Source organism: Acinonyx jubatus, chromosome A3 (genome assembly GCF_027475565.1).
Source record: "Acinonyx jubatus isolate Ajub_Pintada_27869175 chromosome A3, VMU_Ajub_asm_v1.0, whole genome shotgun sequence".
In the NCBI taxonomy this organism is placed as follows: Eukaryota; Metazoa; Chordata; class Mammalia; order Carnivora; family Felidae; genus Acinonyx; species Acinonyx jubatus.
Window position 1 is genome coordinate 62410775 of NC_069388.1, and position 16739 is coordinate 62427513.

The window sequence follows — 16739 nt, forward strand, 5'->3', positions numbered from 1 at the left end:
TGTTTGCTAAACAGCACTCTTAAAAATAAGTCCAGGTGCACCTGGGTGGCTCAGTCGGTTGACTGTCTCAATTTAGCTTAGGTCATGGTCTCGCTCGAGCCCCACGTTGGGTTGGGCTCACAGCTCTCAGCACAGAGCCAGCTTCAGATCCTCTGTCCCACTTTCTCTGCCCTTCCCCCACTTGCCCTCTCCCTCAAAAATAAGCAAACATTAAAAAGAAAAAAATCCAAATGGGGGAGCCTGGGTGGCTCAGTCGGTTAAGCATCTGACTCTTAATTTAGGTTCAGGTTATGATCCCAGGGTTGTGAGACCAAGCCCCACATTTGGCTCTGTGCTGGGTGTGGAGCCTGTTTAGATTCTCTCTGTTTTTCTATCACACATGCACGCATACTCCCTGTCTCTCAAAAAAACCCAAAAAGTCCAAATAAATGAAGGCATTCTCTGAGATTATTACAAATAAAACCTGATTTCACATATTAAGATGCTATAAGAACACATTATTTCTAAAAATAAGGACAACTATCAAATATTTTTTCCAAATACTTATGTATGTTCATGGCCCTTAATAATTCTAGATTCGGGAAGCTTTATGAAATGTCCAGCAATAACTACCAAGGAATTTTTGAGTACTTTTTTCTTTTTTTAAGTAATTTCTACCCCCCGTATGGGGCTCAAACTCACGACCCCAAGATCAAGAGTTGCACACTCCTCCGACTGAGCCAGTCAGGTGCCCCTTGAGTACTTTCAACTTTATCATCCTAGTTTTCATACTGCCACCTCTCCAGACAAGGAGAAAATAACTTCAGGATTCATAATACAGAAACCTTACTGTGGGTAAAAACTAGGACATTCTTAAGATCAGTGAATTCTAGGAGAACCCTGAAGAAATTTCTCATTAGAGGGTGAGGTTTTTAAAATTATTTCCAGGAGTACCTGACTGGCTCAATCAGTGGAGCATGCAACTCTTGATCAAAAAGAGTTGTGAGTTTGAGACCCACAGTGGGCATAGAAAATAAAACCTTAAAAAAACATTATTTCTAATTGTAAAGTTAGGGCTTTTTTTCTGTGGTAATAAATTAAAATGAAAAGATATTTTCTAAATCAGAGTTTCTTCAATTTTTTTTTTAATGTTTATTTTTGAGAGAAAGAGAGACAGAGGGCGAGCAGAGGAGGCAGAGAGAGAGAGAGAGAGAGAGAGAGAGAGAGAGAACCCAAAGCAGGCTCCAGGCTCTGAGCTGTTGGCACAGAGCCCAACACAGGGCTCGAACCCACAGGCTGCAAGATCATGACCTGAGCCAAAGTCGGCCGCTCAACCGACTGAGCCACCCAGGTGCCCCAAGCCAGAGTTTCTTAAACAAGAGTGTGGAAATACATCATTATGAGTCCTCAAAAACCATTTTTTCCTTTAAAAGGAAAATGACAGTGTGAGAAATGTGTAAGACCTTAGAAAAACTGTAGAAATTGTGTGATCCAATTCTACATCCCATCCTCCTTTATTTTAAAATAGATGAGGAAATGAAGGCATGTACAGACTGAATGATTAGCCTAAGGCTACTAGGTAAACAGAGGAAGGCACTGCCTTCAGGTCCCTAGACTTCTCACTTTCAGCTAACTACCTCTACTTATACATTATGCCCTATTTAAAGCACTGCTGTTTGTTTAACCTTATAATAAGGTGGTGCAATTTGGAAGAGGAAATTAAGGAGTTTTGAAGAGAATGTATGAAATATAGACAGACAGGCATGGTTAGGGACAGTTCATAACAAGCTCTGTGGAGAAAACACCTTTCTCTCACACATGCAACAGTTTTCAAAAGGAAGAAAGCATTTTTAAATTTTCTGTTGAAGCCCTAACATTTTGGTCCATTATACAAACGTTCTGTTGCCCGAGACTGAATTACTATTTTATCTAGATTAAGATTTTAAGCTCTACTGAAAGGAAAATACCACGAAGAAGTGTTAATTTTACTGCAATAATACTGACACAGTGAAAACGAGCCGATCCTGAGGGAGCTCTACCTTCTCCCCTTCCTAAGCCCTGTTTACAGTGCATCTTCTGGCACCCCACAGAGTCATTTGAATTTTTGTCATTTGGGGTGAAGACTAAATTACAGGTTAATTTCAAAACTGCAAGTAGATGTTGCAGGCTAGATTACTGTCATACAAGGGAAATGCTACAGTAGCTACCACATACGCTATAAACCTTTATATAATCAGTATTTCCCCTTGCTTCAGACACAAGTTCAGTTACTAGCTTTCTACAATTCCATTTAACGGAAAACCACTAAAATATTTTCAAGAGAATAACTAACACATACTGATTTTTCTAAAGCAGTATGATCTGCTTTTTCAGATCAACTCCCAAACTAGAATAGTACGTCTCAATTGTATTTCCTCTACATTAGGTCAAAGCTATCAATAAATGAATGAATAATTGCTCTGTCAATCAAAGAGACATGTTAACAGTCTTTGGTCTCCAAATACATGCTTCTGAAGATTATACATACTCAGAACAACAACAGAAAAGACAAGAATACCAAACTGGAAATAATTCATATATTTGTTAGTAATTTTAAGTACCACTGTTACTGTTCTCAGGTTGCCAACAAAATGAGTTAGAAATCTATAATGAAACATTTCATACAAAGTGTACTCATGACAGAAATGAACTAATGTAATGACCTGGGGTGGGGGGGTGGGGGGAGGGAGGAATGAACTAATAATTAGCCGGCTCTTTTCAATCCCTATCATCTACATTCTGACTTGTGGCTGATTATGTCATTTTAAAAAGAGATAAAAATATCCATGTTTCATATGATATGATGTCATCATTAATCTTTCCTATTAAAGCTTAAAAACTTGGGTGATAAAAATGAAAACTATGAAAAAGTATCTAAAATCAACACAAATAGTTGTATACTCACAGGACTTTTGAATTTCAATCCCACTTGGTAAGTACTACATGCAGCTTTGGCTGTAGCCATGTGATAAATTTCCAGAAGTGGTGATGAAAGGCAGATTATCACAATGGCTGAACTCAAGGATCTATGGGTTCCCTCCCAGTTCTAATTCTCTAATGTGAGGTTCTGTGAATTTGAGCTTATTAGATTAGATTCATCAACTCAAATGTTTCACACCACCAGAGAAAATCATCACATGAAAGTACGACTTTTATTAGACAAGATGAAATCAGTAAGAACAGCAAAACATAAAAAGGAAAAAATGGAACTGCTTTATACCCAAGATGTGGGACAGCACTTTATCAGTGTGCCTCGAGGTTCCGTGACCTCAAATGATTCCACGATCTCCTTTGCACACTTTAAACCCTAGAATGGATTTAAAACCCTACTCTAAAATAACAATAATGCTTTGAAGAAATCTTGTTGGTAACATTAATTCTGGATCCAAAGCTTTTGATTCTATGCTTACTTCAGCATATATTCATAACTGAAAGCTTTATGTACAATTGAATCACAAATTTTTAAAAGCCCATTCCTGATAAAAATTTAGCCACCGCTGTCACAAACCTCAAATAATGCTAAAAGAAAACAACTCTATAACATATCAGTATCTCTAAAAATAGGGGGGGTGGCCCCAAGGTGGCTCAGTATGTTAAGGTTCTGTCTTCGGCTCAGGTCATGATCTCACAGTTCATGGCTTCAAGCCCCACATCAGCTTACATGCTGCGAGTGTGAAGCCTGCTTGGGACTGTCTCTGTCTCTCCCTGTCCCTCTCCCACTGAGGCTTTCTCCCTCAAATTAAATAAACTTGAAAAAAAAAAACAGAAAAAAGAAAAAAAAAACCCATAACTAAGACTTTTTTTCAATGACTAGACCCTCCCCCCCAAATATTTCAATGAAGTACATAAAACAATTTTCATGAATGAAACTATATATGCCAATAAGCAATCATTTAAAAACTTTTTTTCATTCATGCAAACATAAGGTTTATCAAATTCTGTGAGTCTATGAAATGAGGCAGAAGAGAGGAAAGGAATATTCTAAATTCTCAATTTTAAGAACAAGTATCTAAGATAGGTTGAGTCCAGTAAGTAATTTGAACATTTAAAAGAGAGTTCTGGGGCACCTGGGTGGCTCAGTTGGTTAAGCCTCCGACTTTGGCTCAGGTCATGATCTCACGGTTCGGGAGTTCGAGCCCCGTGTCAAGCTCTGCCCTGACAGCGCAGAGCCTGGAGCCTATTTCGGATTGTGTGTCTCCCTCTCTCTCTCCGCCCCTCCCCTGCTCACGCGCTGTCCCTCTCTCAAAAATAAACATTAAAAAAAATTAAAGAAAAAATAAAAGAGAGTTTTATTTATCAACGTGAATGGACTCGGCCCATACTAAAATTCACTCTAGAATCTCTAATTCACTTTTTAAGGGAACATGACTGAACATAAAACTACTACAAACTGTAATTTTCCATTATTACACGGAGGAATATCCAAAATGGCAAGCTTGAAGCTCAGATAGCAAATCTGTTGCCACCTTTTGTTTCGGTCATTATTATGAAATTAAAGTATGTTATGTCACTGACGGAAAAACAAACACTGGACATACATCCATATGAGGCATCCACTGAACACAAAAATACCTTCTCAAAGATACCAGGAAACAAAGCACTCTTAAGTCAAATTCCTCACTATACATAACTGTAAAAACCACAAATGCATCTCACAGAATCTCATGTTGTTAGAATTAGTGACAACGATCTATTCACCTATCAGTAGCCTCAAACTTAATCTCCTTACTTATCGTAAATAACTTTCCAATCCAGAGAGTATACTTGATTTAAACAACGAAAAAGGGACAAATATTGATTTTTAATTGGAATAAGGTGCTTTGACATTATGCATAAAGTGTTCGTGAGGTGGTAATTTACCTGAAGGGCATACTGCCTGAAAAGCTCTCAAAATCAGAAATCACTAGAGAAAAGGGGAGTCTGGGGGAGAAAAAAGTTTAAAACAAGAAAAAAAAAAAAAACAATTCACTCTAAGAACAAACTATTCTATAAATCTTAAGCAGTTGTTCAGTGTGGAAAGAAATCAATTCAAGAGAAACCATCGTCCTCATAAAAATTATTCTGTAAGGAGAACCAGCCTTTGAAAGAGCTAAATGTTTTTTTTCTGTTCATCATCTATAAATGAGGAATCTTCAAGTAGACTGGTGTTGCAATTACAACTAATCCTCCCCAAAAAATTAACTGTGTTGAAGGCTTTGTAATTTCCCTAGGTACAATTTAGCTGTCACTTACTTTAAAATTTACTCAAACATGCGTTCGGAACAGCACTAACTTCACATGTCAAGAGCTTTCCAGCCAATTGAGTCTAAACTGGAAGTCGGTGTTAAACAACTGAATGATTAGACAAGATAGCTCATTTCCCTGCTCTTTTGTTCAGAATAAAATGCCACATTTACATTATCAGGCTCAACAGGATTTTCTGACAGAGGGAGAAAAAACCCTACTGAACACTGTCCGTACTAAGCACATGAAGCCTGTCATTTACCAATCATCCTTCAAAAAGCAATAGCCATGAATGTAACTTAATTACGACCCAATGATCCTTGACGAAAAATCATCTTATCACTGTCCTGTCCCCCTAGGGCAAATGAACCACTTTTGTCCTTTGGCACTGATGATGCTAAATTCTTAATTGCAATAATGGAGTAAAAGAGCCAAACCTCCTTAATTTCCTTTCAGCACATAAAGAGTTTTACTCTAGAAGGCAAGCATTCCCATAAATAATAAAAGTATCTAGTACAAATGAAGATGCTAAAATTGAAGGGGAGCAAATATGACAGAATAACCAGCATTTTAAAAAATATATTTCCCATTTACATAACATTCTAAAGTGCTACAATGAGTTTTAAAACTTTTATTATTATAGGTTCATCTTACAGAAATTGTGACCTTTATGAAGAACTCAAGATTAACTTAGCAAGAGTTCTGGGATGATTAAATATACAAAGTCCATGGTTCACTTAAATGAAATGCATGTGGACATATGCAGATTATAGCACAAATCAGCACAGAAAAGTCCTTAATGGAAAGCAGAAATTAAAGCTTCTCTGATCATTTGCACTAAATAATCCAGTTAAACAGCTTCAGATATTTTTTTCACATGCAATGAAACCAAAATGGATAAGCTGTAAGACAAGTGAATCTGAAACTACATCATACAAATCAAAAGCTCTTTTAACCTATTTTAAAGCATTTCTTTCTTCCTTAATATGGAGGGCCCAGATCATCTTCCAGAATCAGGCATGATTTCAATGAAAAGAAAAAAAATTTTAAGTAGTTACCTAAAATAAAGTAGCATTCATTTGGCCTACAGGTAGACACGTGGCTTATAAAATAATCCTAATGTAAATGAAACACCTGAAAGTTTTGTTCAACTCGGCCTATTTTTCCATTCAATACAAGTATTATAATTTTGATAATACAAAAACAGATTAGTTAACCAACTTCTTTACAATTTTCCAAAAGTGTTATTACTTTGTATTTCTCTTTGCAAATAAATGAAAACAAAGTGTATTGTTTTCCACCCCCATAAACTTTTTATACACTTTCCAAGTAACAAACTGACACAGGATTACTTTCTCCTGTGTTTTATCTAATGCTGGAAAAGTCAGCATTATCTTTCAAAATTAAGATATTACAGAATCCGAAACATCATCTTTCTAAAAAACCCAATCTCACAGATTTGTTCCAGAATTACAGTATCTAAGTGATAGTCTCTTTAGAGTCTTTGCAGTGGCATTCCAAAATGATGCTTGTCTTTGAATGAAAAGATGAAGATTTTATATGATGTTCTGAAACGTGTTTCATAATTTTATCTCAAGTCTGAATAAATAAGGCTCATTCTCTAGATGAGCTCACACCTGCTGAGGTCAATTACATGATATTATTGAAGATTAAATATATTTAATCAAATCAAATCAAATACATGTGGACTTTTTAGCAGGCTAGTGTAGTTAATCCTTGTACTGCTCTCGTCATGATTCTGAATTAATTAGTCATGTTCCACCGGTTACGGAAAACACAACAGAAAAAAAGTTTCAAAGACAATTTTTTCCTCCAACTTATCCCAGACTAGAAGTGCAACTACTGTTTTCTGCAATTCTATAAAAAGGAAATCTCCTTTGTCTTCTCTTTATTACTCTCATGACTTATCTAAAACAGTCAACAAAACCTTTTTATTAAGATAAACTGAAAGATTCTGTCATGGAGACTGCCTCTGCAAAGATACTAAAAAAAAAAAAAAAAAAAAAAAAAAAAAAAAAAAAGACTAGACAAATCAAAATAGTGGGTAATAATTTCTCTATGTATCTGAAAGTAGTAAGAAATCAAAAAGCAAAGATACTAATTTTATATTTCTCTAGCCCAATTAAGAGAGACAGCCCAATTTTCCTGAGATCTACAAATCTCTGAGTGTCCTCTATAATCAGAAGCACAGAGCATGCTCTAGGTTAACATGTAGATTCCATGTTATTTCATTTTCCTGTGGATAAGCTCTCCTTGGTTCATGAGCCCCATCTGCAGACCTCTTTCAGAAAACTTTCATGTCTTCTCTGTATTCAAAGTATTTCTATTTGTAAGATACTATTCTACCATGGCCTCGTTTTCATTGTTAATTATTTTATTTTTGCCCAGTAGTGGAGGAGGGCCTAATTCTTCTGGGCACTGGGCCCATTTCTTTCAAATCCCTAAGCAGAGCTTCACATGCAATTTGCAGAGATGGGTCTCTCAAACGATCAAAAAAATTCTAGTAGGAAGCATATTAATTATAGGATTTCGATATAAAGTTGGCTGTGAACATGAGAACTCAGTAACACAGTAATTGTTTGAATCGCTATTTCTTTAAAAGGATGTAATGCTGAGATTGTAGAGGTTAAGATGTGGCCAATCATCTAACTTGATAAGCTTTTTTTTGATTGGATGACAAATTGTTTCATCAAACATATATATGTATGTATGTTATCTGTGTGTGTATAAATATATATATATATCTACATTTCCTAACATGGAGCCAAGATGATTTTTATTCCCCATTTTGAATTCAATACTAGGGACACCTGGCTGGCTTCAGCGGGAAAACATGTGCTTCCTGATCCTGGGGTCGTGAGTTCGAGCCCCACGCTGAGTGTAGAGATTACTTAAGTAAATAAAACTTAAAAAAAAAATTCAATAATAAACCATTCATTATATTCAATTAATTATACCCTCTAATTAATAAAGGAAAACTACCAGAAATTTGGGAAGAATGTGAGAACGATTAAGATGTATCTTTTATTTTTCCTGGCATTGATAGGGCAGTATCTATACTAAAATCAGAAAAATCCCTACACTTATCTTGATGAGCACTGACTAACATAAGGAACTGCTGAATCACTGTATTGTACACCTGAAACTAATATAACTCTATGTTAACTACAGTGGAATTAAAATAAAATCAGAAAATCCCAATCACAAAACAGGCAAATTAAAAACTGCATTAAACCATGAAAAAGATGATAAAGAGGAAAGATGTAAGAATTTTTTTTTAAAAAGGCAAAAAAAGGGAAAACAAATGCAAAAGGAAAAGAAGATATAATAAAGGGTGCATAGTGGTCTTACTAAAATGTTTTACTCACTGCAAGAGAGCAGGGTTGATTTTTATGATTTGTATTGCAAATAATACCTTAAATTGGGCATATTAAAGCATATCAGTTGCTATCGAATGTAAAAATTTTCAAACTAAGTAAACCTCACCCTATCTACAAAATTCATCTTCCTCCTCCAACGCACAGAGACATCCTCTACAGCATTTATCAAAGCTAGAAAACCTGTATTGGCACATACTATTAAAATCAATTACAACATGGAGAAAAAGAGCACCAAAGAGATGCTGCTACATTACTACTCGAATAACAATCAGGATGCAGAATCAAAAGCCCCAGAGAATCCTTCCTTCTTATATTAATAATTAACACCTCTAAGGCTCATAACTGGGAAAAATTAGATTCAATTTCATGTGATATCATCACATGCCCCACAAAAAAATTCAGCGCACACCAATCCATTGAGAAGTAAGCCATAGGGCCACAGAGCTGCTGGTCATTTTCAACGTCATCTAGCCCATAAAAGTCCTCTTATTTGTGGTAAATAACCTCCAAGGCTTCCATAGCACCACAGAGTATTTACAAAGTGTAATTCCCAAATGATTAGCCTCATTATTTGAATACCAAGATTTAAAATTCATAATTCACTTAACTTACTTTTCCAGATACAGAGTGACCAGTGGGGAACTTAAGGCAGTGGATGGTTTCGCTAACCCCAGAGTCATGATGGCTTTGTGCAACTGTTTTACTGTTTCAGTTTCACCTCTTAAAGCTGCGCCATTCAGGATGTGGAAAAAGGACAAGACTGTTGCATCTTTGATAAGAACATCCTTCTCTTTCATCTCCTTTAGAATGTTAATAGCATCTACAATGAAGTAACACAAAAGACCCTTAGGTAATTTCATGTAGGGAAAACAAACTGCTATTAAAACAGCATTTCAAGCCCAGCAGGAATGTAAATTCTAGTGTATAATGCCGATTTCAAGTTAATTACTACTTGCATTTCTAAACGAGACTACAATTATAAATCCACAATAGCATGGTTTTATCATTTCCCTGCAACTTTGACTACAAATTATAGATAGGGACTGTGTGCCCACTCTGCACCACATAACCCTGTACGGTCTGCCCTATAGCTGTAAGATCCTCCTAAATGGAGGCTTTTATCGTTCAAAGCTAACATCTGCTAAATCACATCATTGTTTCTTCAGCAGATGGCTTGTCAGGAGGCCAGATAATAAAGATGTGTTTACACTGTATATACAGCCAGACTAATGGTCTGATACCGATAGGGCCTGTTTGCTATGTCGATACTAATTAGCCAAGCAGAGCCAATGAAAGCTTTCCAAAAGACTGCATGTTAATACATTAGATTCATTAAGCTTCATTAGGAAGGCAGAAACAAACATTTTAGGATATGGAATAAGTGCGTTTTTATAATGTTGTTCTTAATTATTGCCCAGACAAAATGTTTTGACCGTTTTACAAAAAGTGATTTTTAAAAAGCAGGCTAATGCTTATAAAGAGTTTTCTGTATTAGAAGGACGTCCCAAGAAAAAATTCAACGTTCAGATCAAGTATTTCCTCCTTACATTTTTCACTGTAAAAATTTTCTTTAAATATCTTCTCTAGAAATAAAAAGGAGAGGAAGGCTAAAAAGGAAGTTTCAAAATCAAGCCCAATGAGAAATTTAAGAAACAAGCAAACAGTAAGAATATATGATCAAGTGTAAGTAATTAGGCTTAGTATTATCTCAACAGTGAGAAAATTACAGCATGCATCTCAGTTGTAAAATCAGCAAGGTTTTCCCTGCAAACTTCTAAATGAAAACTTATTAAGGTATATACATTTTTTGTTAATGTTATTAAAAGTTAAGACAAAGACTACAACAGAAATCATATTCTTAAATAAAGGGTATGTTTATAGGTTTTACGTTCAGCCTTCAGATGTTCTTAAGCAAAAACAAAGCCATTAGTGCAGGCATATAAGCAAATTGTGCCATAAGTCATGATCTTCAAACTCAATCCAAACAGCAATGCTAATAAAAACTAGCTGTAGAAATGCAAAAAGCACTGAGCTGTGCAAATGTAAATGACAAGCTTGCCAATCCATTAAAACTAATGGCCTACACTGTCCACGCAGCTCTGGATGGATTCACATGCAAATTTGTATGCAAAGTGTTGAAGCACTTTGCAGGACATGATATACCATTAATATCAATTCACATGTTATTCCAGTGGCAAGATACTTGCATCACCTATTTCCTTTATGTGCCGAGGCTTACCTTGGAGCTTGCCATGTTTTCCCAATACTTTTACAAGGCCTACATACTTGCTGGTGTCAAGGACAGCAGATGGATCTAAACGGTCACTAAAAATTAAAGGCACATTTATGTTATGTTAAAAGTTGATTGTGAAAAGAACTGCAATATCCATGTTATCACTTTTCAAAACTCATCAGTTGTTCTGAACTGTTATTAGCGTGGGCCTCTACATTTCTGTGAAGGTTTATTTTTGAAGCCATATTCAAATTCACATGTAATTATACTCAAAGTGACAAAAGGGTAAAAACCTAACACTACATGTTTATTGCATCACACCATCTGCAAATGTTACAAACGAAGGAACTCTTTGCTTCGTGGCACTTTACGTGATTCTAACTTTGTGATAAACATTGAAATACTCAAAGACATTATTTTTAATTAAAAAATCTATCAGGATGGGAAACCAAAGATACCTGAGAAATGGACAGAATGTTGTTCACACTACAGAAGAGAAAGGGGAATGTTAAGCCTTATAATCACCCCTGTTGTGATATGCAGTTGTACAATAATCAATGGGGAAAAATCCTTGGCTTTCAGGCACAGGATGTCTTATCATACTTAAACAAAGACTCTTTGCTGAAAACAAGCTGCAATTAATCAAAGGGAGTCATTTTATGAAATTTCAAAAAACACTGACAAAAAAGATTTTTAAAAAATTACATTCTATAAGAGGAATATTCGATTTACACGATCCATGAAGGACTGACTATCCTCATAAATGCTGATGATTTGTTCCAGTGCCAGGGTACTCACAATTCTTGTTTCAGGTTCAATGCATCTTCTGCATTATCATGTCGACAGCACAAATTTATTAAAGCTGCATAGCCACCAACAACCATGTCCGATTCATATTTTGCTTTCAATTCAAGAGCTTTTTGCATGTTCTAAAATAAAGGACAGAAGTAAAAAAGAAAGAAGGAAGATGGTATAAAATGATATAAAAGTAAAAATGTAAAATCTCTAAGTTTAACACTCGGAGTGTAGAAAAAGTTAACAGCACTTTAAAAACAAATGGATCCGGTGTTAATAATTTCACCTTTCTCCTTGGGGTGTTTTTATTCACCTTTCAAAAGCAGCCAAGATACATATGTAGGGTTTAAAAGATTTGTTACATGTAACGCAACATGAACTGCTATGTCAAATCTGATGTTTTAGCTTTGTAGGTACTGTAGGTACTGTATTGTAAAAAAGATGTCCAAATTAAATGTGTACCAAGTCAGCTCCTACTCGCAGTCCAATGTCCACACAGAGAAATATGTATCATCCCAAAGCTCCTCACAGTCTACTTTAATATCCAAGTGAAGCAATATTTTACAATTCAACAGTACCATGTTATAATCTTAAACTCAGTTATGCTTTTTTCCCCTAGAAACACAGGCATACAACCAAATCATATTGAACTAGAAACTGAAAAAGTCTAGTGATATACCACAAATTGCAGACACACACTGAAACGAACACAAAGTACAGCTGGACGCCTGCTGAAAAAATGCAAGAGACCCTTTATCTCAGAAAGAGCTTTTTTCCAGCAGGAAAATGGAATTTCAATCCCTGCATTAACAACCTAGTAATATTTGACTTGCAAATGACTACTGCATGTATCAGTTGCTTGACAATCTAGATATAAGAGACCGGAGCCATGGCTTGAAAGGACATTTGGCATGTATGATAAACCTATCACGGCTGTTACTATCATTCACTTTGCAGATTATCGTAAACAAACTACAGCAACCCGAAAACATGCCATTCAAGGTGTAGCTGAAATTAGTTAACCTTTCATTTAATTGCACTCTTCACACATGATGTATAATAATCAATTGTGAAAATCATAAATATTATATTTGGCTTTCTTACTTTTATCTATAAGAATTTTTTTTTTTTTACCTTAATGGCATATTTGAAATACTTAAACAAATATTACCTCTTCTGAACAAAGCACTAGTATGAGTTGTTTTAGGACATCTCCTATAGGTTGATTTTCAGCTTTTAGTTTTTCAAGTGTAGACTCCAAAACAGATGATGTAAGCTGTGTAGTCTACAGGAATGGAAAGAAAAGAGAAATTTACTACTAAAAGAAAATGTACCCCTTGTCATTCTTCCCTTTAAACTGACCTTTCCTAGATGTCAAGAGTGCTATCAAGGATATTAATCTGGGGAGCCAGATATGGATGGACTCCAAGGGTTTTTGAAGTTCCTGAGATACATATGCGAATTTCTTAGATATGCTGATTTTTCTAAGATAGGGAATAGCTGTTACTAACTTCTTAGATATGTACTGATGACAAAAATGCTAGGAATCACTGGTTTTATAAGGACAAAATCTAGAATTCTCATTAAATGTGGTGGTTATATAGCATCTAGAATCTACTCAAAAAAACCTACTTACTTTTCGAGAGTCTATCTTCTCTCTGTCAACCAACATATTAACATCCTAAAATTGAGATTTAAATTAGAATTAAAAAACATATGGAAAAGTGTATCAGCAAATGTCAAAAGCAGATTTTAGGAGTTTTAGCTCATTTTACTATGTTTTCATCTTTTCAAAATCTTCCAGAAATTCTATTCATACTTCATTAACCATTGTAATTAATGTTTTAAACACATTCTTTGAGATATATAAGCAATATTTACCATCAATGAAAAAAACCTTATTTTCATGGTTGCCACGTAAACTTTTTTTGTCCAAAAGCATCACACTTAAGTAAAATTTTAACATGCTTTTATATATAAATCAAGCATTTTTAAAAAGTTTACTATTTCACACACCTTAATCAATTCAGGAACGTGGTAGCTATCCAGTAGATTACGAATGCCTCTGTAGATATTTTCAGGAATTTTTACATTCTGTGCAAAGGGAAAGGAGGAAGAAAAAAAAAAAACATCCTGAGTTTTAGACAACCAAACTGAAATTTGTCTAACAGAAATTATCTCAGACATAATTTAAGTCTCCAACTCGTGTATGTCATTGAGAAGTGGTCTGGTTGTACTTAAAAGCAGCAATTTCAAATCTAATAGATACATGTCAGACAGGACAGGCATTATATAGCAAAAAATGAAATGGTACCATCTCCTTCAGCTGATGGAAGTATTGTCTCAAACGCTCCTCCTTGGCCTGTACCTCTGAGTCACTCATGCTGTCAATCAAGTTATAAAGAAAATAGCCAACAGCTTCTGTGGAAAAAAACAAGAGAAAGCATTCCACTAAAATTACTGAGACTGTCATGTTATCAAGATTAATTTATAAGAAATCATTTTGGTGTGAGATGTCACCCTGATGAGAGGCTCTGAAATGGCAACAATGATCACTGAGGCATAGAGATTATGTGGTTTGGGAGCACATATCTAACTGGTGAGTGAAAGGAATATTAATTATTTTCAGACCGAGTGACAGCTTTTCAGTACTGAATCTTACTTCAATCTATTTTTTTCCACCACTCTGTGACAGAAGTGGTCCTGCCCAAGGCCTTACCCCTTTCCTGTCCAAACCACGAGTAGGAAGAATAAATAAATGCCTTGTACACATTTCTGTACTAATTTTTTTTTGTGGACAATATTTGGGGAACACGTAAAATTAGAAATGGCTGCTAAATGTTGAGTACAGAAAGTTAAATAATTTTAATAAGCAGATACAGTAATCCTGTGGAGAGCTGCCTATTAGCCAATGAAAAACCAAGATTAACAAAGATGTTTTGTAACAACAGTAATTTTCCTATGCGTTCAAGCATAAAATGTAGAGGGCCATATGTTAATACCTAGAATAGAAAATCTGAACTTTCAAGAAGGGTACCTTCTTAAAGAAAACCATATAGGTTTTCTTTATAAACCTTCATAAAGAAAACCATCTAGGCTTCATTAGGTGGAAAACAAAAACCATTAAATGTCAAAATAAGGCATTTTGGATAATAAATTATATTTACGTAGGAATAAATCTAAAGATCTCTTTTACTATCTTACAAATTTAAAATTAACTATACCTCCAAAACATTAAAATAACAAACACTAAGAATACTGGTTTGTAAGCCTATTTTGGTAGGTGCTGTAAGAGGCATTTCTTCAATTTCTAAGAAGGAAAAAGCCTCCAACCCTGTCTTTAAAAAAATTATAATGATAAAACCAAACACCTCATAGACCTCAAAATGTTGTAGTTATCAATATAAAGATTTATAACCAAATGTTTTTAAATTTCACTTTCAAAAAGAAAATGTTTACTGCCGTAATCCTTCTAGCCCATCATTACACAGAAGAATGGATTTGTGGATAAGTTACAATCATCGAAATTGAAACGCTACCCGTTGGTCCTGGAGGCTCCTGGCAATAACGTCCATCCTTGTACAACAGTTCTGTTATCTGGTAAGACAGAAAATGCGCGCATTGCAGCAAGAGAAGCAAACAAGAACAAATACAATCTGAAATTGAATTCTTGAAATAATGAAACCTCTCCCCAGTAAGGTATTATTCTATATCACAGTTATTCAACACTACCCCACCTGCCAAGGAGATTGTTTCGTTTTTAAATAATAGGTCTTTAAAAACAAAAACAAAACAAATCCATGTCGAAGAAAAACTACAGTGTTTCATGAAATGTCACTAAACCGATTTGTTTATATATTGTTTTAAATAAATTGTTAGAAACAGGACAGAGCTTATAGGAATTACCAACCAGTATTATTTCTCATCATGTTGTTTTGTCTTGTTGACACCTGGCCAGTTTCCACCTTTAAATGAAGTATTACAGAAATAATAAAGTAAAAATATCCTGGACTCGTAAATAGCTTAATTTTTTTTTAGTTTTTTTTTTTTCAAACGACATTTTCCCAGTCATTTCAATGGCATTAAAACCAAAGGGGTCAAGAGCTCTAATGTGCTTGTTCTCAAGGATTCTTAGCAGAGGAATGCACAAATACTCAAAGACATACACACCACTAATTCTTCAACATTAATTCTGCAAGCCAATTTTAACAAAAGAAATCCAAATACGTATTTCATGATGAAAATGATTACAAAACCTATAGTAGTGACTTGTAACTTTTGGACACAGTGTTTGACTATGTATCCTTGGGCTGAAGATAGTAAGAAGGGAGTTAAGAATTCTAAATTACTTTATGGGTATTCTACGACTGAATTTATTTGCTCTTAAAATACTGCCTGGCACATATTACAAGTGTTGACAACTCAAAATGCAGTTACTTCTACTACTATTTATTTGCTAATATAGAAAATTAGGCAAAATTGGCCACATCCCACTTTACTCCACCATGTAAATCATGCTGCAGTTAATGGCAATTCAAAGGATAGTTAAGGTAGACAGTACTTAAAAACAAAGTAAAATGAAACAGTTCTTACCTACAAACTATTTTTCACTAACACAGACATATACAGAAGATAGACAATATAATCCTACTAGAAGTTGTAATTTATAGCCATCTAATAGATGTAAGATAGCCACATTTAATACTAAATTTTGAACAAAAACACATTTCATGAATAAACCAATAAAAAAATCTTTCTAGTCAAAAAATCACTTCTAAATACAGATATCCCAAGCATAAGTTATAACTGACTGTATAGTTTGGCAGTATAATACTTAAAACAGAATTAAAGGAAATTTAGATTAAAAAAAATTTTTTTTTAATGTTTATTTTTCAGAGAGAGAGAGAGAGAGAGAGAGAGAGAGAGAGAGAGAGAGTGGGGGAGGAGCAGAGAGAGAGAGAGAGAGAGACACAGAATCCGAGGCAGGCTCTAGGCTCTGAGCTGTCAGCACAGAGACCAATGTGGGGCTCGAACTCACAAATTGTGAGATCATAACCTGAGCCGAAGTC

The 16739-nt window shown here is 35.0% G+C and overlaps 1 protein-coding gene across 1 annotated transcript in view; it reads right to left on the reverse strand.

The window, feature by feature from the left end:
• LRPPRC (leucine rich pentatricopeptide repeat containing) overlaps positions 1-16739 on the reverse strand; it is a 108340-nt gene that overhangs the window by 42933 nt on the left and 48668 nt on the right. The window contains exons 16-23 of the mRNA XM_027072562.2: positions 15210-15267; positions 13985-14091; positions 13687-13764; positions 13307-13351; positions 12842-12955; positions 11674-11804; positions 10882-10967; positions 9255-9462 (exon numbers count right to left, since the gene is read on the reverse strand). Coding sequence (XP_026928363.1) covers positions 9255-9462; positions 10882-10967; positions 11674-11804; positions 12842-12955; positions 13307-13351; positions 13687-13764; positions 13985-14091; positions 15210-15267 — 827 coding nt within the window. The remainder of the gene's footprint in view (positions 1-9254; positions 9463-10881; positions 10968-11673; positions 11805-12841; positions 12956-13306; positions 13352-13686; positions 13765-13984; positions 14092-15209; positions 15268-16739) is intronic.